We start from the raw sequence: 23,270 nt of genomic DNA, 5'->3' as shown, positions 1-23,270 counted from the left end.
CATCTTGCTAGCATCTTCTTTTTCTTGCTTATGAATAAATAATATTTCCACTATTGATGAGCTTATGTGCTTCTTACTCCCTCAAAATCACAGTCACTGTTCTTACTGAAGTTGAAGAAATGATACTTCTTCGGAAATAGCTAAATGACTTCCTGAATTGAGGCAGCCCACTAGTGTACCATGTTCCCTAAGTGAATTAATGTGTAAATCCACATTTTCATATCTTGTTTCTGCTTTTTTGTTAAATAGGGCTGTTTAGCCAATTTGCCCAATCTAGATTCTGTGGCACTGAAGGCTGCAATGGTAAGTGCATAATAAAACATTTCAGCTTATATTTCCTTAAGAAACGCTGTTCTAAAGTTTTTCTATTTGATAATTTGGTTATGCATGATCATTTTGTTGTTTTGATGAATTGTGTTCACATCGGGTCCAATAACACCAGACGAGCATATATTTCTTTAACTGATCAGATTAACCAAGAGGGTGATTTACAGTAACATTTCACCTACTTTAATGGCTTCATCATTACTATTTAGGATTTCTTCATTTTCAGAGTTTAATTGCTAACCTAATGAAGAAACAAGACTGACAGACATAAGGAAGTGGGGCTACATATCATAGAGTTGCTACTGCCATGGTTCCTGGTTTATAGTTCTTGACTTGTCCCTGAGATGATAATTGAAATTGGATTTCAGTTTTAAAACAGAATATTACTCTTGAGCATGAGAATTTCCGAAGCTCCACTTTATTAACTTCTTTTCAGGTGAAGAGCTTGTTCCTTCCTTTCTGCATGAGCTCCATTCTTTGTAGCATGTTTCTCTGTCTTAAGTATGTATTTTGCATATATGTATAACCATTCGTGCTTTTAATTTGAAGTCATGTATATATACCCTATTCCTTATACAAAGGATCCCTTTTAAAAGCTTTAAATAGTACTACTATTAATAGTAATAATAACAGCAATGAACAATAACAGCCTTTATCCTTTACTGAGCATACCTGCCTTTTTTTTTTTTCTGCTTTAACTCCTTAGTCCTCATGCTAACCACATTCAGCCCAGGAAGCTGGCCTGCAGAGCCAGTGAGCTTAGCAACTGTACTATGCCACCTATCCAAGTATTTAAAATACTTAGTACTAAGATAACTGAACCTAAAAATAACTGAAGAGCTAAAAACAACTGAAAATAAAGGGATAGGCTTACAAAATACCTAACAAATACAAAGAACACAGATGACTATGTTAATACTTGAGAATTTAGAGCACTTAATAGGAAAGATAAGGAACATTATGTCATCGCAAAAGACACTATGTATAGAGGTAATAATTATAACTTCATGTATCAAATAAAACTAGATCAGTGAACACTGTAAAACTGCAAAGGAAAAAGCTCAACTTAAAATTAGTGAAAACGAATCTTAGATTCATTACAAAAGATATAAGATTCTGAGAAGGTTATATGTAAACTCAACACATAAGTCAATAATTTCACATAAATTTTTATTTATCCCCACAAAATGAATATATATGTATGTGTGTGTGTATATATGTGTGTGTGTATATATGTGTGTGTATGTATGTATGTGTGTGTGTGTGTATATATATATATATATATATATATATATATATATATATAAACAAAAATAGTTACATTACTTGTAAATGTATGTTTCCTCCCTTTTTCTCCTTCTGACACATATTCAGTCCATAACATAATCTATAACGTATTTTTAAACCCCATTCAAAATTTTATATGTCTGGTATTGATCTGAAAAATAAGTTGCATATGTCTCAGAAGAAACAAAGTTTTGATTGAGTTTTTTGTGTGATTTATGGTTTTATATCTACTGATCGTAACCTCCAAATGGGAGGTTTCAGGAAATCCAAAACTAACCCTGCCTTGCCAGACCCAGGTTCTCCTACAACTGCTTTTAACTTAGAGAGGAATAAGAACATCTATCCATTTATCATTTTAGCAGTCATTAACCAAGTGTCTGCTGTTTTCAATGCATTATGTTAAGAATTGGCATGAAAATGAACATGGTCTAGTAAGCAGTACAGCTGTTACACAGCTAAACAGATGGATGAAGAATGCATTTATGTATTATGATAATAATGTGAATTACTTAAGAGATCCAGAATGTGAGAGTCAGTCCCCTCTTCCTGTTATCAGTAACCAAATCCTGGCGACTTTGCACTGACTCTCAAGTGCCTCTGCGCCTCCCTCCTTGCTGCCCCTTGAGTCTAAAATGCTGCAACAGCTGCCTACTGGGCACCTTGCTTCAGCTATCGCAGTCTTCCATTCATTCTCCTCTCCATGCCTGATTTAGTTCCTTAAAACGTACATCACATTATACCCTAACTTAACTTTGGTGGCTTACTAATGTTTTTATGTAAAGTGTGCAAGTCCTATGCGAGCTGATCTCTACATATCTAGCTATTTTCCTTCTCCTCTCATGCCTTCTCATATGCAGTCCCCTCTCCATGAACCCTCTCCCTACTTATGTAGCTTGTGCTCATCCTAAACTCTCAATTCAGATGTCCTCTCCTTAGAGAGGCTTTTGCCAAACCCACAAACCTGGATCCCTGACTTATACTTATGCTACCTTGGTTTTCCCATTGTAGTATTTAACACTATGTGTAATTTTGTAGTATTTATATTATTGGTTTTTAAATATCTGTCTCACTAAGCTCTGTGAAGCTAGGGATTATCCTCTTAACTATTATATCCCCATTAGCTAGCAGAGGACCTTACTAATAGCAGGTACTTGAGAAATACCAGTTGAATGAATGGACAAACAAGCAGATTAACAAATACAGTAGATGCATGGAAGATATACTTGAACCAGAGAAACTTTACTTCTTGTTAAACTTGGTGAGGGTGATTTAAATGAATGACTTAGGTTCAGGGTTTTAAAACAGGTGTTGCTAGTAGTGACTCTATTAAAAGTTGGCAGTTTTAGAAAAATTCAGTTAGATGTTTAAGAAATACGCATTTAAACAAAAAGATTTAGTTATTTGGAATATGGGATTTTTCCTAAGATTTAATCCTTAAATTCGTAAAATAAGTTGTTCTATTTGAAATGTTTTGAAAGCTGATCAGTGAACTTTATGTTTTGTGTTTCTCTTTCAAGGTTCAGTTTGATCGCTATCTGTCAGCCCCAGACAACCTATTAATGCCACAGCTGAACTTTCTCCTAAGTGCTACAGTGAAGTAAGTGGTTTTGGTCTATAGTTGCTAAAGAGTCACATATTTTTAACCATCAAGCACTTTTCTTGAAAAAAATTATTTTCAACACTAGGAGATTTACTTTTGAAGATGTATAGTTTTTTACTTTTTCTCTGGCCTCAGCACCTAAGGGTTCTGACCTGACACTGTCCATTTTTTTATTCTTTGCCAAAATTTTTCCAAAATCTCTAATTAGTAAATGATTGTAATTAAGTTATGATTTTAAATTATTTTCATAATAATTGGAGCTATATAACCATAATGCCAAGATTTTATACATAACCTATTTAAAGAGTACAAATATGTCAGAATAATGTTGCATATGTCATGGGAGATCAACAATATATTTATTGTGTGATACAGATGATTATTTTATAGACCATTTTGGACCACAGTGCTTTCTATAAATGTATTATAAAATTGTTCAATATAATATATATACTTCAATTTAAGATAGTAATATGTACTGATAAACCCATCTTAAGTTGAAAATATGAAAAGTCAAAACTCATTTAATCCACTACTGACCATGGCAGCTTAGCAGCATTGCACAATGTGGAGTGCCAGTTCTTTTCCCTCTTGATCCTGTCGCTGACTGGGAGCTGCAGATCACTGCTGCTGCTCAACATCTAATTAGAGTATTGTTAGCCCAGGAAAAGACCAAAATTCAAAATCTGCAGTATGGTTTCTATGAAATGTGTATTGTTTTCTCACCACTGTAGAATTGAAAAATAGTATGTCAAATCATCAAAACTCAGACACCATTTGTATCAGGAACAGGTTCAGGACAAAGAACCATTTGTTAAAATATTAGAACCACGTAATATTCCAAAGTATTAGAATATTACAGTTAGAAGTAACTGATAGATCAGTTACTTACCTCCTTAATTTTAAGAAAGAAATTAACGAAATTGTCAACACAAAGTAGAAAATTAGGCAAAATTATCTATATATTGTTTTCTGTCCTTTGAACAACTGTGCATTAAGTGCTTTCTTACTAACAGGGCAAAAATTGATTTAAAAGGCTTTGTTCTGTCCTCATGGAGCTTATAGTCTGGTGGGTCAATTAAACATGTAAGCAAATATGTATATTTTTTTAAACATTTATTTTTTAGTTGTAGGTGGACACAATATCTTTATTTTATCTTTATGTGGTGCTGAGGTTTGAACCCTGTGCCTTATATATGCTAGGCGAGCACTCTACCACTGCCCTTAAGCAAATATTTATATTAAAAAATTCAGAAAATAACTACTGAATATGTCAAGTATCCAAAAGGGTGTTGTTCCAGATGTGGTCCAAACCTGTTGTTCTGGAGGGAAGGACTACAGCAGTAAGCTGAGCAAGGAGGCAGCTGTTGATTCAGCATGAAGAATTGGCTAGGAGTGGGAAGGACTGTATTTTTCTGAGACAGGGAAATAGGAAATTCCTTTAATAGGTGAATGTAAGAGTAAATGAATTTAATGATATTTTGGTGACTTTATATTTGATTATCCCAAAACATTTTATACATAACCTACTTAAAGAGCTAAAAGACTATAAAAGAATCACCATTATTCCATGGCTCAAATTATGAGGTTTTCCTTAAAAAAATTGTAAAATGTCATTTGTAAAATACCTTAAAAGTAAATATGATCTGTGAATGTATTTTTGTTCAGGATAACTGAAATCATAACCAATTTGACCAATTATTTTAACTCAGGGTTGCTTTGAAAATATATAGCACTTTTTATGCATTCACCATTCAAACAGATATTCTAATGTGCGTTTCTGCCTTTGTCTGTTGATGACAATTCCTTTTATTCCCCCAAATAATTTTTATCCTTATTTCTGGTACTGTAGAGGCACAGTATTTGTATATTTGATATTCTTTATAAAGTATTTGAAATAATAGGAAATAACTTTTATTCAGTTGAATTTTGAGCCTTTTTAAAATGATGATTTGTTTTTAGGCAAATGTTATTTTACGTCTTTATATTCCTAATTCCGGTCTTTCTATTCATATTTAATATGTCAATTGATTCTTTGAAATGTAAAGCATTCTTTTAAAATCCTGCCTGTTTTGCTAATGCTGTGTTCTGAACTTCACTTTTCCCTATCTTTGCAGTACTTTGGAACACGTATTACTCTCTCTCCCCTTTTCTGCCAAAGTTTGACTGACTTTCAAAGGAGATTTTGTTTAAACACCTCAGCCTTAGAATAAACTGATGAATAAATGTAAATAGCCAGGAAGCAAGACAGTATAGATAATGAGGGAAAGACTAGGAAGAAAAAATCATTTTAAAGAATTCCTTCTTTCTTTATTTGGATCAATTAAAAGGGAGCTCTTCTTTTTCAATGACAAACTCTCATATTCACTTTGTAGTGGCATGAAAATAGAAAATTTGGATTGCAGAAACCACAACTATGCATATATTAACTGTTCTCAATAAATCTTTGCTTATTGAATCAGAATGATTTCCATGGGTGACAAGAAATAAAGGAAATGTAGATGCTACCTAAAACGAATATGTAAGAAGGTAGATATGACTTGAGAACTTTTTTATTCAAGATTCTTTCTCTGTAATATATGTTAGAAATAAAGCATGTACCTATGAAGAAACCATTTTCTTTTTGTTATAAGAGAAACAGAATTCCTTTTTTTGGTAACTACTACCTATATTCACTATCAGGAGTACCCATATAAACAGATAAAAAGCAAGTTGGGAAGAAAGAAGGGAAGGAAAAAAAGAAAATATCAGAGAAAGAACAACTTCTGAGAATCTATGAGCAGAAAAGCACCTAGAACTTGGACCATGCTTTGGAGACCTCAGAAAGTCCAAGGGCTGATTTAATCCTACAGTGAAGGGTATTTTAGATTCACACTAACAATGCTTAAAAACAAGTTATCTAAAGGACCAAGATAATTTTAACTAAGTTAACTGCCTTGAGAACAAATGAAGCATTCTGAAGGATGACAACATACAGTCAACAGTGTAGCTTCCAGAATGCTAAGCATACAATCAGAAATATTTAGAAGGAGAAGCAAAACTAGAAAATAGACCCAAAATTAATGCTTGCAAATTACTAGATGTTTAAAGGAGCTATTAAAAATGTGGTCAAGATTTTAAAGGAAAACATTATATTATATTGAGAGAATAAATAGGGATTTTAGAAAATGAGAATTTTAAACTTGAAAAATACAATATCTAAAATGAAAATTTTACTAGATGTGCTTGAGAACCAGCTGGCCAGTCTTGAAGGAAAGATCAGTTAACTTGAGGACAGTAGAAACATCAAAACTGAAGCACAGAATGATTTAGAAAATCTAAATTTAGAAATTGTAAAATAATATTAAGAGGGGAGGGATGGGAATTGGAAAGACAGTAGAATGAATTGGACATACTTTCCTATGTTAACAAATGAATGCATGACCAGTGTAACTCCACATTGTGTACAACCACAAAAATGGGAAGTCATGTATATGTGATGTCAAAATACATTCTACTGTCATATATAACTAAAAGGACAAATAAAAAATTTAAAAATATTAAATAATCTTACATATAGATATGATATAAAAATGAAAAATCATTATGATTGAAACAAAACATTTTGAAAAAATAATAGAGTTTTCTTCAAATATGATGGAAAGCATGAATCTGCATATCCAAAAAGCAAAATAAATCCCAACAGAGAAAACTATACCAGGCATGCCATAATTAAATTATTGAAAACCAGTGATAAAAAGAAAAATCTGAAGAGTAGCCAGAGGAAGAGAGCAGGGAGTAATGATAAATACTACCACTGACTTTTCATTGCAAACTAAAAAGTAATGGAATATTATCTTTAAAAAGCAAAAACAACAACAATAAAAATCTCCACTGTCAACCTTGATTACATGTTCACCAAAAGTATCTTTACTAAGGTAAAGGTGTAAGCTCTGTGGTAGAACATGCAATAACCATTTAAGAACAAAGTAGCCCCCAAATAAGGCAAGAGTAGCAGGCAGTATTCACAGACAAAATTGAATTCAGGGTGAATAGCATTAAAAGGCCCAAAGGGAATATTTTGTATTAATAAAAATCATACTAAAAATCTTTGGTATAAAGCCTTTCAGATATTGTAAAAATCCTTAATGAAGATAATAAACTAAACATGCCACTGTACTAAAAGGGAACCATATCAAAGCCAAAGGATATAAAGGGAAAAAAAAATCTTAATTTAACCTTATTACACATACCAGTTGAAAAAAAATATCATGTAATCAGGTTGGAACATTGCAAGTATACCCACAGACATCACCCTTAATGAGGAGACATTAGAAACATTTTCACTAAACTTCAAAATAAGATATGTCAGACTATCACATCTATTTACCTTGGGTAGTCAATATAATGAGGTTAGTCATTAACTATTAAAAAGAATAAAAATTATTAGTTTTAGATATTTAGCAAAAAAATGAAGCAAATAATTAATAAACTAATAGAACTGAAATAGAGTTGTTACTTGGCCAGATTCAAAATTAGCATACAAAAATTAGTACATTTGATATACACTGACAATATTTAGTTAGAACAAGTAATGAAAAATAAAAGCCCTTATTGTAATAGCCATAGTATTGTTTTCTAGGAATGAGCACACAAACATAGCTATAAAATTTTATTAAGAAGCCAGAAAACTTTATTAAAATTTTAGAGAAGATCTGAATAAATAGGCATACTGTGTTCATAAATGGGAAAATTTACTAGTGGAGCAGATGAAATCTATAAATTTAACATAACTACAGCAAAAATTCCCATATTGAATGTAATATTTTGTTGAATATTTTATTCAATATTTGTCTACAAAGAAGTGTGACTGAATAAAACTCTATTGTGTATGTATTACTGAATAAAACTTTATTGTATATGTATATCAAATTTTTATCATCCATTCATCTGTTGAGGGGCTCCTAGGCTGGCTCATAACTTGACTGTTGTGAATTTCACTGCTATAAACACTGGAATGCATGTATCTCTATGGTATGTTGACTTAATTATTTTGGATTAATACCAAGGAGTGGCATAGCTGGATTACAGGTGGTTCCATTCCTAGTCTTTTAAGAAATAAAACGATATCTCTATACTGATATCGGTAGAAGTTGTACTATTTTAGAATCCCACCAGTGGTGTATAAGTATTTTTTTCCCTACTACCTCATCAGCATTTATTATTATTTGTAGTCTTGATAATTGCCATTGCAACTGGGTGAAATGAAATCTCAGAGTAGTTTGATTTGCATTTTCCTTATTGCTAAAGATGTAGAGGACATTTTCATATACTTGTTGGCCATTCTTTTGAGAAATGTCTTTAGTGCCCATTTAATGAATTTAGTTCTTTTGGTATTTTTTAAAATATTTTTTATATATTCTGGATATTAATCCTTTGTTGGAAGAGTGGCAAAGATATTCTCCCTTCTTTAGGCTCTCTCTTCAAGTCTTATTTGTTTCCTTTGCTATACAGAAACTTTGAGGGCAGGGAGTGGGGGTGATACTAGAAATTGAACTCAGGGAACTTTGCCACTGAGCTGCATCTCTAGTCCTCATTATTTTTTTGTGACAGGGTCTTGCTAACTTGATGAGGCTGGCCTTGAACTTGTGATCCTCTCTTGCCTTGGTCTCCCAAGTTGCTGGGATTATAGGTGTGTGCTACTGTGTCTGGCTCTGTAGAAGCTTTTTAAATTTGATGCCATTCCCTTTATTAATTCTAGGTATAATTTGCTGAGCTCTAGGAGTCTTATTGAGGAAGTCATTGCCTGTGTCTGTATGTTGGAGTGTTGCCCCTTTGTTTTCTTGTAGCTGTAGCATAGTTTCTAAGTTCTGGGTTTTAGTCTGTATTGAGCTGACTATTGTACGGGGTGAGAGGGATCTAATTTCATTTTCCTACATAAGAATATTCAGTTTTCCTAGCACCATTTGTTTAAAAGGCTGTCGTTTCTCTAATGTGTTTTGGCAGCATTTTTTTTTAAGGATTAGATAACTGTATCTGTGCGGGTTTGTCTGTGTGTCTTCTATTCTATTATATTGATCTGAGTGTCTGCTTTGTCTTGTTTGCCAGTACCATGCTGTTTGTGTTACTGTACCTCTGTGGTATCATTTGACCTTGTGATACTTCCAGCATCACTTTTTGTTCAGAATTGCTTTGGCTATTCTGGGTCTTTTATTCTTCCATGTGAACTTCAGGACTGTGTTTCTCTAGTTCTATGAAGAATGTCATTGGTCTTATTTATTTCATAAATGACAATAGTGGAATGCATTACATTCATACTTATCATTCACAGCACAATTTTTCATAACTCTGTATATAAAGTATTGTTCACGGCAAATTATGTCATTGGTCTTTTGATGGGGGTTGTATTGAATGTGCAAATCTTTTTTGTTAATATGGCCGTTTTAACAATGTTTATTCTGCCTATCCATGAGGGAGATCTTTCCATCTTCTAGTGTCTTCTTCAGTTTCTTTTTGCAGTATTCTGTAATTTTCATTGGTAAGATTTATTCCTAGGTTTTTTTTTTTTTATGGTATTGTGAATAGAATTGTTTTCCTGACTTCTTTTTCAGCAGATTCGTTATTGGTGTATAGAAAAACTATTGTGATTTTTGTGTGTTGATTGTATCTTGCTACTTTGCTGAATTTATTATCAAATCTGGAAGTCTTCTGATAGAGCTTGTAAGCTATTTAGACTATCCTATATTTTTGTTAACCCTTTCTAAGATGTTGATAGCATTTTATTTTTTTAAAGGATGCTCAAAGATGTGTGGCATATGTGATAGAGAATACTTATGTGAGATATGTTCCTAGGACTCATATGAAACATGTCTACATTTCATTTTGAGAGACAGATGACCTGGGGTGAAAAACTGACCTGACCCATTGTGACATTTTTAATGTTTATATTGTGATAAAGAGAAAATGTTTACACAATCTGTTATTCGTAAGTATATTGTCATCATTTTAGATTTTCAGCCTTGAACTGTTGACACCTTTTTTTCTGTGATACATTTGATTGCACTATTAAACATGATGCTGTAATAAAGCTCAATTGGTGATAACAAAACCTGAATGTTGAAATAAACTATTTTTAGAATTGCTGGGTTTATGGTAATGGTGATAGTTGTATCATGTTGTTATAGCAACCAAAATTCTAAAGTACTGATTAATGACAAGCTCTCTGATTCTGAAAGTAAGCACTTCATTTCTTAGCTCAGTGCTTTATATTTAAAATACACTTAATTTCTTTGAACATATTTTAAAATGAGAAAGATTTCTTCATATGGTTTTAAGTTATTATTTAAATTTTTTTTTAAACATATAACACTAAGTTGTTACAGCATTGTGACATTTGTACCTGGACAAATAGAATTTCTCAATTTTAGAATTCTATTGCACAAGTAACTTAAAAATGTTGCCCTTCTGTAAATTTGTGTAGCAAGCTAATCTTCTCCTTCAATTCTTTTTTCTTTTTTTCTGATAATAAATTAACTATGTGATTATTATATTTGCTGTATGCTACACTGGTACAGCAAATTGCTTCCTAAATGCAGCAAATTGAAGAGTTTCCAAAATTTGGAAATAATGTAAACAAAGTCCAGAAGGATTATTTGTTTAAGTGAATGTGCCTTTGTTTGATTCTGTTCACTGTTCATCAAAGGTCTCAAACTATGGGGTTATGTTAATTTGTAGATTCTGTCTTGTAGAAAAGATGTCCCCCGAGGTACAGTTAATGTGCTGTGACACATTAAACTGTTTTCTATCTAAACTGTTATATTCGAATCTTCTTTTTCAAGTGCCTATAAATGATGAATTCCTTAAAATGGCCTGTGAATCAGCTTAACAGTTTTAACATTTCAATAGTAATTTTTTCATTAATGATTTATTAGAATTTTTACTTGTATTCATTCTTTATTTGTATAAAGATTATATTTTAAATTTTCAAAAATTATACTTGTCCTGGATAGATTATTAAACCATCCAGAGGCCAGTAGAGCACCATTTAATAAATTAGTCCCAAAAACTAATGGTCTAACTTTATAAATGATCACAGCTTATATTAAAATAAAATGTCTACCCCTTGTGATAGATATCTTTTGGCCTCATAAAAAACAGGACTACGATTCTAGCATGTAACAATTCAAAACCTACTCTTCATCTACTAGCTATGGCTTGACTGTGATTGTTCAATATGCAGGTGGATTATTTCTCTGTTAGAATCAGTGCCTGCATATTCTGCTGATAAGAAAATTGCATTTCCTATAGAGATCAGTAGATAAGGATGTTCCAAGTTTCCAGAAGTATGTGTCTGCACCGTTGATGATTTGGTTGTTTTAGATTTAGTTACAGAATACCTAAAACCTTTCCATTTTTGATAATTAATTATCTGTCACTATATTGACACCATTATTTGAAACCCTGTATTTCATATATGATATTAGTGATTAGAAAAATAATTTGGTCCAAGGAAGGAAAGCAGACAATATGATGGATTAATTTATTAAATGGTGCTCTATTGGTGTCTCTGGATGGTTTAATAATCTATCCAGGACAAGTATAACTTTTGAAAATTTAAAATATCAGTTACTCATATATAAAAGTATGTTTCTGTAATTCTAAAATGGTTTTATTCTCTATTTTTTATTTTATAGTTTACTATTTCTTCCTTTTTATTTTTAGAAGTAATTATAATGTAGTTTATCCTTTATCTTAAAAGTATATGTAAGCATCTATCGTTCATTTGTCTACCTACCTACCTACCTACCTATCATATCATCATTTAGCAAACCCAATCCCTCAAAATAATGTCTGTACATGTGGAGGTAAATAGACACATAGAAATTTCTTTTTAAACAGGAGTTCATTAAAATGCTCTTATTTTTCAATTGAATAGTATAATTTAAAAGCTGAAAGTGTCTTATAATATTGTCTAGTTAGTACTTCACAGTAGAGGGATTAATCCTGGAAGTTAAAGGCAACAATAGTGGCGGAGCTTCACCTGAGTCTTCTGACAGCAGTTCCTTCACTGTGCCATTCTGTTGCACTGTGTTAGATGGACCTCTCCCTGACTTTAGGGGTGATGAATGAACCCTGTTTTGTTCAGAACTGTGGAATCACACTATCAGTCAGAGCTCTTGCTCTTTACACTTTGAATTTGACATGGATTCACTTCAGAGAATCTCCCTTTCCCTCTTGTCTCTATCTGGTTGGCTTTAGCAAGCTGACTGGGCAGAGCGAAGTTTCTTTTGCTTCCCTTTTTTTTCCCTACTTCATGAAAGACTTCTTTTCTTCACCAGCTTTGCTAACTTTTCACCTTCCACAGCATATCTGTGTTCATTTTTAGTCTCTTTACTATATATAGACTGAAGAAGCCCTATTCCACCAAATACAACATTTAAAAAGTCTTGCTTGGTTTTATTGGTGTGGTCTTATTTATCTTTGTTTTAGCAATATTGCTTTATCTGTTTTTCTGTATTGCAAACTTATGGTTTTTCAGCCACATTGTGAATTGTTGACATTTTTAGCTAATTTATCTTAGAAACAGAAATGTGCTTTAAGTTATAACTGAATTAATATATGTAAATTTTTTCATTATTAGGATTAGAAAATAAAATTTAAAATTTACAGCAGAGTTTTCAATAATTCTAATTTATCAGTTTGTCTCAATTTTTAAAGTTTATTTAATAGTCATACCTTATTCTGATTTTTAACTTCAATTAAAAAGAAATAAAGAAAATGTATATCAATATATACAAATGAGTATTATTCAGTCATAAAAAAGAATGAAATTAGAACATTTGCAGAAACAAATAGATAGTACTGAAGATCATCATGTTAAGTGCAGCAAGCCAGACAAGTGTCACATGTCTTCTCTCATATATGGAAGCTGGAGGTGGGGGGCCTATCTTCATGTCTTCAATGAAGAAGGGGAGTGGAGAGTAAGGAGATGTGTTGGGGAATCCAGTTGATCAAACTATGTTATGAGCATGTACAGATATACCACAATGAAAGCCACTATTCTGTATAATTAACATGCACCAATAGAAAAACAACAGCCTTATTTCTGTATGTTTATATACTAGCAAATATACCCTGTATTCAGATTAAGTATAGATTTTTCAATTATGAGGTGTAATGAATGCCATGACAGCCCCTCAAATCTGTCATATTGCTCTAAGTAAAGAACTAAAAACAGTTTTTCTAAAATCGAGTAAAGAACTAAAAACAGTTTTTCTAAAATCGAGTATCTGCCTTGTTACAAAATGGTTATCAAATGTATATTATATCCAACAGTTGTTTCAAAACCAGTTTAGAGTATTTTTCAACTATTAATTTATTAGAACTATCTTGCATCATTTGTTGCATTCATTGTTAGTTCAGTTAATTATACGAAAGATCTGCAGTCAGTAGATCACAAAACATCTTGGAGTCTCATCTGGTTAAGTAGAGTTCCAAACCAGATTCTACCTTTATCCCCTCTAGCAGAAAGGTGGCACAGACCCTAATATCAGTCCACTTTTCTTAGAGAACTTACTAAGTGCATCTTTTTTCTACCTACTCTAATTTTGGAAGCTTCAGCAATATATGGAAAATGTCAAGTTGCTTTAGTTTTAAATAAAATGTTAGTTGCTAAGGATATAGGATCTCATCAGAATGAGGTACTGATGATCCAAGATCATAGGTGAACTTCCCTCCCCATTCCACCCATCCATTTATGTCCTAGGCCATGAATATATATTTCCACAGATAGCCATCAAATATATTATTTGGTCTATTATTATCAAAAAGAATATAGTTCCCAGGAAAACAACTTAAAGAATATGTTTTGTTGATTGTGATTTCTTGGCATTGACTTGTATGACAACACAATTTGTTATTACCACCATCACTGTTACATTAGTCTGATCACACAGTATACTCGACTATGTGGAGAGAAAGCTTGGCCTGAAATAGCCATTAACCCAGTATTTATGAAAAAGAATGATGGCTCAACGACCCAGAAATAGGGCTACTTAAATTCATGAAAAGTTATTTTTCTCCTTCAGTCATTCAGTGAGCAATTACAGTATCCTGGGTTTTTAGGGAACATAAGAATATGAACAATATCCAGTTACTTGAAGTTTTGCAGGATAGCTGAGGTATGAATATCTTATATTTGTGTAGTTTCAGATGTTTTTAAAAGTAAATTTTGACATTTTAAGATTGAGCTCTTTTGCAGTTGGTATATAGATTTGATGTGGAACTCTCCCCTCCCTCAGCATAAAGCTATTAGGATATGAGAATTAAGAAAATGTAGAACCTTAAAGTTTAAGGAGTGGTAAATGCCGTAAGAGGAACAAAGAAAGTGCCATGGATGTTTCAAAAAGGAAATGATTGTTTCTAGCTCTGCAGATCAGAGACTTCATGGATGAGAGTACATTTTTACAGAACATTAGGACATTTAAAGTAGTTGGAGGCAAAATGGTTATCAAATGTATATCAGGCAAATGGAGGAGTGAGTACAAGAAATGAAGTCCCCAAGCTCAGAGCAAAGAGAGCAGTGAGGAGCTGCATTGGACTCCAACTGAGAGAAGTGATCCAGAAAGTACTTGAGGGAGGAATGTTGATTTCTCTGAAGCCACCAAAGCTCCTCAAAGACAGCGGGTAAAGGAGAGACTTGATTAAAAGTCTGCTTCAAAGAGCATGAGGAAAAGATTAACATTAAACAGAGACGAGTGGGGGGAGAGAAAGGGAGAGAGAAGGGAAACTATGGAAATGGAAGGAGACCCTCATTGTTACACAAAATTACATATAAGAGTTTGTGAGGGGAAAGGGGAAAAAAAAAAAAAACAAGGGAGAGAATTAAACAACAGCAGATGGGGTAGAGAGGGAAGATGAGAGGGAAGGGGAGGGGGGATAGTAGGGGATAGGAAAGGTAGCAGAATACAACAGTCACTAATATGGTATTATGTAAAAATGTGGATGTGTAACCGATGTGATTCTGCAACTTGTATTTGGGGTAAAAAATGGGAGTTCATAACCCACTTGAATCAAATGTATGGAAGATGATATGTCATGAGCTGTGTAATGTTTTGAACAACCAATAAAAAAAAAAAATTAAAAAAAAAAAAAAAAAAAAAAAAGAAAAAAAAAAAAAAAAAGAATGTTGGTCATCCTCTAGTTCCCATATTGGTTTGCAGATTCAGATATATTCATTATTTGTTTTTATTATAATTTTCCCTAACTTACATGTAAGTTACATAATTTTTACATAAATTCATAAATGTAATTTAAATCTTTAAAAAAAAAAAAAAAAAGTCTGCTTCAGAAAGGTGTATCTAACAGCAGTGCTTACAAAGGACTGAGTATTCGAAAGACGGGAAAGGGGAAGACCAAGTAAGAGTGTTCTTAGTCCTCTAAGCAAGAGATGATAGGACTCAGTGATGCCATTAACAGAAATAGGAAACATTTATAAGAAAAGTAGTTGTAAAGCTTGAAAAGCATATTTTTATGTAGTTTTTGTAAAAATCGGGATATAGAGATTGGCATTCTCAGGACCAGGAATAGTGATGCATGAATAGTTCAAGCAGCTGGGGAAAAAAAGAAGGTGTCACAACAATATGGAGGGAGGTGATTGCAGATTTAGAAAACCCAGTGCTCTTCTCTAGCGTGATGATTTTTAAAAACATTGCAAGGCTGCATCTGTTGTTCTTCCAGGTGCTTTTTTAGAGCCGTGTGAGAATGCTGCAGTTGGTTCCAGGCAAGTGTCATGGTTAGCCTGGTGATGATATCCAGAGCTGTGGAGGAGCCTAGGAGATGTGGTCTCAGCGTAGGGCCTCCAGGTGAAACGTCAGTTTACTGTCAGTTTTTCTGAGACATAAAAGCTTTGATAAGTAATTACAAACTTATTTCTTTAAGGTTAATGTATTAGTAATCACTTTTGCAAAATCAATACATTGATGGAGGTCACAATTCATTTCTTGTTTAACTGTCTACTAAGATGGCCCTTGACTTATAATGGTTTGACTTAGGATTTTTCAACTTCATGTTGTTGCAAAAAGTGTTACATTTTCAGTAGAAGTTTTGAAGTTTGATCTTTTCCTAGACAAGCAACATGCGCTGTAGTATAATCATGATTTTGTGCAGCAGTGAGCTGCGGCTCCCAGTCAGCCTCGTGATTGTGAGAGTAAACAGCTGAATACAGTTGTCCGCTATAGTGTAGTGTACATTGCTTGAAATATTCAGTACTATATTATAGAATAGGCCTGTGTGAGATGATTTGGCTCCAACTGCAGGCTGATATTAAGTGTTCTGAGCATGTTTAAGATAGGAGGTTCAATAGGTCATCCTACCTTAAGTGCATTTTTGATAAATGATATTTTCAATTCACAGTAGGTTTATTGAGTGTAATATGGTCATAAACAGAGAAGCATCAGTATAGCCTGACACTGTTATTTCCCTAAAGATAGAGCACTGAATAAAACACAGTCCCTGCCCTCTGGAACCTACATAGCAATGAGAAAGACTTTAATAAATGATAAATATTTTAAAATATCTTTTATCCCTAAACCAAGAAAATAACCTGTAGTTGTGCAATGATTTTTAAGTAGTAGTGGAGGTTTGGTAAATGTGGAAATGCGTTGATTCAAATAGGAAGTTTCTGTATAATTCCTAGTGATCATGTGTTCATGCTTTGTTTGCTTATCCACAGAGAGCAAATTGTAAAACAGTCTACAGAATTGATCTGCAGAGCCTATGGTGAAGTGTATGCAGCCGTGATGAATCCAGTCAATGAATACAAAGATCCAGAGAGTATTCTGCACCGGTCGCCCCAGCAAGTGCAGACACTGCTCTCCTGATTGTCTTCCTTGGTTGTGTTAGCAAAATATCACTTCCCTAAAATACTGAAAGTTGTTTTGTTTTTCCGTCTATTTATCTTTGAAATTTCTGAGTTACAGATTTCTTTGTACCATAAGATTGTATATGTCCCAGTAATTTTTTTCCATTTTCAATTGTATGGAAGTAACTAGACATTGACCTTTGTTAGTATTGTATGCATCTTCTTTCTGGATAAAGTTATTCTCTTCTTTGTTAACTACCTCTCCATCTCTGCAATTTCTTCTTTATTCTGGAACATAAAATCTATGGGAAAAAGTAATATGAAAGGTTTAAGGATAGTTTTAAAAAGACTAATTCTATATTAACACCAAATTTTGTTAAAACTATCATTAATTATAGTAAATGCATCTTTACCTGAAGATTTCTTTGCATTCTTGTTATTAATGTGAGTATGTAGACTAAATAGTTTTGTTGAACGTTTGTTCCCAAAATAAGTATTCTAAATGGGTGTTGAGAAAGAGGAAAATAACAGTGGATTGTGCTGCTGGTATATATAGCAATAGTCTCATTTCTGCTTTACTTTCACACATAGCACATAAATGGTTATATACTTTTTAATGCCATTTTAAATATATAGTCAGCTAAAAGGGAGAACAAAGAAAGTAATTTAAATAGGTTGGAGTCTACTCTGAATACCCTGGATGGAATTCAAAGTAGAGCTCATCACTTTGCTGAGTTTTAGATGTGTAGGTATCCTGAGCTACATGTTAGTCTAGTATTTAAAGATAGCATTTGTCATATAGTGTGGGTCCTAAATATAACCAAAGACAAATTTATCTGGTGTTCAAACCAATATGAATTATTTTGGAGCAAAAGAATTACATCATCCATTTTGGTGAAAGTATATAATTGTATTATTTTCTCTACAATAAATATACGTGATATATGTGAAAAATAAAGCATAATACAAATCCAAAGCTTAAATTTTTACATATTTTATTTGTTCTATGAGAAACAATTGATACCATTAGTGAATTCCTTTTTTTTCTAAGAAAAAAAATGTATTTTTCTTTTAATCTGGCTTTCTCAAGTACAATATTGAACTATTTCTAGAGCAGCATTCTTTGCCATACTTTTGTATATCTTGTTAATCTATTTTTGGAAAAGGTATTAATAAAAATATAGGGCAAGGGCTGGGGTCGTGGCTAAGTTAGTAGAGTGCTTGCCTAGCATGTGTAAGGCACTGGGTTTGATCCCCGGCACTACATTAAAAAAACAAACAAACAAAGAAACAAATAAAGGTATTGTGTCCATCTACAACTAAAAAAAATTTAAGAGAGTGTGTGTGTGTGTGTCACATATATATAACAGCTGAACATTGGAGCGCATGCCTATAATCCGAACAGCTCAGAAGGCAGAGGCAGAAGGATCACAAGTTAAAGCCAGTCTCAGCAATTTAGAAAGATACTGTCTAAAAATTTAAAAAGACTAGGAATGTGATTCAGTTGTTAAGTATCCCTGAATCTTTATCCAAAAAAAAAAAAATATATATATATATATATATATATATGGCAAATCTGAGATAACTAGTCAAAGACAAGCAGGCAAATGTGGTATATGATAAGATTTGAGAACAAAGTCAAAATAAAAGATTATAAGTGGTAATAATCACTTATAATCACAAGGGTAATACTTAGATTTGCTACATAGGTCATAGTTTGCATTTTGGACTATTTTGATGTGTCATAAGTATAACCTTATTAAATCAAGGATGACCTAAGTAAATGGAAAATGCCTAAGTAATATGGATTAGAAGACTTAAGATGCCAGTACACACCAAACTGATCTATAGATGCAACATAATCCCTATGAAAATTCCATCTACCTTTTTTTCTTTCAGAAATGGCCAAGCTGACCCTAAAATTTGTATAGAAATAACAGAGGACTGCTTAATAGGTTTTAAAACTTAAAAACCTGTTACAATGCCACCATAATTAAAAGTGTCATACTAGCATGAGGATGGACACATAAAGATGCTCTTCAACTTACCGTAGGACCACGTCCTGATAAGACTAATGTAAGTTGAAAATATCATTAAGTAAAAAATTCATTTAATACACCTAACCTACAGAGCATCAGAACTTAGTTAGCAACACAGTGTGCTGTAGAATATTGGTTGTTCACTCTCCTCTCAGAATCATGTGACTGACTGGGAGCTGCAGCTCACTGTTCTTATACAACATTGACAAAGAGGGAAAAAAAATCAAAATTCCAAATTTTGAAGTACAGTTTTTACTGAATACATAACCACTTTCCTACTGTCTTAAAGTTGAAAAATCATAAGTTTATCTGTTGAAAGTTGGGGACCATCTGTAGTTCAGTAGAATAAAATTTAGAGTTTAGAAATAAACCCATGCATCTATGCTATGCTTAATTTGTTTTTGTTATTTTGTTTGTTTATTTTTGTTTGTTTGTTTTAACAGGGTTTCTAGGAGCATTCAGTGGGGAAAGAATAATCTATTTGGCAAATGGAGTTGGAACAACTGTAAATCTACCCCATGTTACATTGTATTAAAAAATGAAGTCAAAATAGATGACAGTTCTAAATATAAGCACTGAGACTAAAACTTTCAGAAGAAAATATAGCTATATATCTTTATGGCCTTACATTTGGCAAGTTTTTTTTTTTAATAATGTCAAAAGTATAGACATCCAAAAGATGGGGAGAGGACAATTTTAAGTTTTAAAGTATGTTCAGTAAAGATCACTATTGAAAAAATGAAAAAGGACCCCACACAGTGGAAGAAAATATTTGCAAATCATATATAGGTAGTGGTCTAGTATCTGAAATTAGTATCTTCAAAATATAGCTTACAACTCAATTATAAAAAGACAACTGTATTTTTAAATATTCAAAGGATTAGAATAGATATTTCTACAAATAAGATATACAAATAGCTAATAAGAAAATAAGAAGTTTGACATTATTAGTCATTAGGGAAATCCAAATCAAAACCATAATGTGGTACTGCTTCACACATACCTGGCTGATTACAGTATTAATCTTAAAAGGACAGTAACAACTTGGTGTGGATGTGGAGAAATCGATACCCTCATACATGGCAGAAGGGAATGTAAAATGGTGCAGTTGGTGTGGAAAACAGTTTGAGGTTCCTCAAAAAGTTAGAGTCACCATATAATACACCTAACCTACAGAACATCAGAACTTAGTTAGCAACACTGTGTGTTCAGTATTGATAGGAGAATTGGAAACCAATGTGTACACAAACATTTATAGCAGCATTTATAATCACCAAAAAGTGGAAACAACCCAAGTATCCTTCAGCTAATCAGAGGATAAACAAAATGTGATAAATCCGCAAAATGAGGTATTATTAATCAATAAAAAACAATGAAGTACTGATGATATGTGGATGAAATCTTGAAAGCATCATGGTAATTGAAAGAAGCCAGACAGAAGAGGCTGCACTGACTCCTGTTTGTATGAAACATCCAGAATAGGCCAGTCTGTTGAGATGTAAAGTAGATTAGCAGTTTCCAGGGATAGGGAGAGGAGGAGATTATGAATGACTGCTAAAAGGTACTTTTTGAGGTGATAGAAATGTTCTGGAATTAGTGATAGTGACTGTATAACATGGTATACATTAAATACCACTAAATTTTTCTTTTGAAATAGTAAATTTTATGTTACATGATTTTTATGTCAATAAAACTAGATTAATTGCAAATGTGTGTGTGTGTGTGTGTGTATATATATATATATATATATATGCCAGTGGCATGTTCTTAATTCAGATTCTGTGATCTTATCATTTTTGAGATTTAGGGAAACCTTTCTGACAGCCATTTTTTGAAAGTCAAAAAGTGAGGTATCTTCTTTAAGCTGACAATGGTAGTGCTAGGTAATTGCCCAATTTGTGACTCTTTTATAGTCTATGGACTTTAAAATACACAAGTAAAATGCAGATTCACATAGTAATATTTAATACTTGCAGCAGGTCAGTTAATTTTCCTAGTTAAATATGTTTTTTAGATAATATGGATGGTCCCACAAATGGTTACTTTGGGGGCTATGATTATATTTAAGCATGATTATCAGTCACCTTGAAAAATACATATTTATATTTCCTCAGAGAGTGCTTTTGGAAATACATACTATAATTATATTTTTACAGGTCTAAACAGAAAATTACTACAAGTTAGCTGAGAAATTAATATAATAACCATATTAATAACAGCATGCCAGTCTATCAAATCCAACTAAAATTAATGCCAGTGAATGTTAAAAATAAAAATTTCTTTGCACTGATAATTTAATAAGTAAAAATAACTGGTACTAAGCTTACAAAAATGAGCTGAAACATGGAAAATTTTTGATAGGCCAAAAATATTCTTATGAATTATTTGCTTTCTTCGAGGAGATACATTATATTTTGGCAAAGTATTTTAGTTTTGTGTATTTAAAACAGTGAAACTCTAAACCAGTCTACAATTTTCAAAGTTTATTGCTTTAAAATTAATTTTCTTAAATATTTTCTTTGTTTCCATGAATGTCAGATCTGAAATTCCAGGGCAGCAAACATAGGTTTTGCTTACTCAAAGCAAAGTGACAAGAAGGAGGAGGGCCAGCCAGCATCCAGAGTTGGTTCTCCGTGTTGAAAGGTTATGAGTCTTTCAAGGGATGCCATCGGTATGAGTTGTTTGAAGGACTCAGGCAAGAGCTGGCCACTATTTTGCTAGCCAGGCCTCAGAAGGAATATAAAATGTAATGAGGATTGAATTGAGGTAGAAAAACGCATTTGCCTTGGAAATGAAGTCCTAAAAGGAAACCAAATTTTTGATTAGTATACCACATAGTTGGAATACATATTTAATTGTAGGCCAGGAATTCTTGCTTACAGTTGTATTCATTTCTTTTAATAAATAAAGATATAAGCAAGGCAAGTGTTAAAAGAGCCCCAAAAGTTTGCTAAAAAAAGAAAACAAAAACATCAGGTCAAGGTACCCTGCCTTTATTCTGCATCTTTCAAGAAAGAAAATTACTTTTCCACTGAGTAGTAACAGATTAATGATTCATATAAAAATAAGCTATAATAGAATTTGCATTAACCAAAAAAATGTGCAAACACACCCTTAAGATTTACCGAAAGACTCACTTTGAAAGTGGTAAATCATTAGCCATGGAATTGCTCCTGGTAACCTACAGCCTCTGGGGAATAATGCAGAGTTGGTATTGCTTCCTTGGTGTGATCATGGTGGGGTGAGGTGAATGCCATCTGTCATAATTGAAACTTCCATGAATGTGGATAAATTAACTTATGGGTTTTTACTGCATTCTTCTAGTAGATTTACTTATTCCTGCCCAAATAACAATTATCTTAATTATTATAGCTTTATAAAAAGTCTTAGTATATAATGTTCTATTTCATTTTCTTCCTCTAGAGTGACTTAGCCATTCTGGCTTTATGTTATTCCACAAATAACAACTTAATATTTGTCAGTATAATAGAGAATCAACTCAGATTTCTGGAATAGCTATTGAGAATATGGTCAGAGCCCTGCACAATCATGCATACCTGTAATAATCCCAGTGGCTTAAGCCAGCCTTAGCCACTTAGCAAGGCCCTCAGCAACTCAGTGAAACCTTATGTCTAAATAAAATATAAAAAAGGGCTAGGGATGTGGCTCAGTGGTTAAGCAACCCTGGGTTCAAGACCTGCTACTGGAAAAAAAAAAAAAAGAAGATGATTGCAATTGTTTTGTTGCTTTGACCCTATGTATCAATTAGGAAAAATTGATTTCTTTATAGTAGTAATCAAAATCATAGCATATTACATTTTCCTTATTAGGATAGTTTTAGTAACTTTCAAACATATGTTATAATTCCATACAGATCTAAGAAAACTTTGATATGTTTATGCCTATGAAATTTATAGTTCTTAATAGTATGATATATATTTTTAATTACTTTTTAAAGTTATTTTTGTATGTAGAAATGGAGTTGATTTTGTTTGTTAATTATATTTCATCAAGGCACCTTTTTTTTTTTTTTTTTTTGGTTCTGGGGATTGAACCCAGGGCCTTGTGCATGCAAGGCAAGAACTCTACCAACTGAGCTATATCCCCAGCCCCAAGGCACCTTTCTAAATGACTTATTATTTCCAATGATTTTGCATTGATTTTTCTGTATGTACAT

General features: G+C 32.7%; 1 protein-coding gene across 1 annotated transcript in view; it reads left to right on the top strand.

The window, feature by feature from the left end:
- The window catches only part of Cog6 (component of oligomeric golgi complex 6), a 74,650-nt gene extending 56,620 nt beyond the window's left edge, over positions 1–18,030 (top strand). Inside the window, exons 17-19 of the mRNA XM_027928957.3 lie at positions 250–303; positions 3,132–3,211; positions 16,926–18,030. Of these exons, the coding sequence (XP_027784758.2) occupies positions 250–303; positions 3,132–3,211; positions 16,926–17,073 (282 nt within the window). The 3' untranslated portion in view covers positions 17,074–18,030. The remainder of the gene's footprint in view (positions 1–249; positions 304–3,131; positions 3,212–16,925) is intronic.
- The last annotated feature ends 5,240 nt before the right edge of the window (positions 18,031–23,270 follow it).

This window comes from Marmota flaviventris, chromosome 4 (genome assembly GCF_047511675.1).
Source record: "Marmota flaviventris isolate mMarFla1 chromosome 4, mMarFla1.hap1, whole genome shotgun sequence".
NCBI classification, from domain to species: domain Eukaryota; kingdom Metazoa; phylum Chordata; class Mammalia; order Rodentia; family Sciuridae; genus Marmota; species Marmota flaviventris.
The sequence above is the reverse complement of the archived record's forward strand: the minus strand, read 5'-3'. Positions and strand labels throughout refer to the sequence as shown.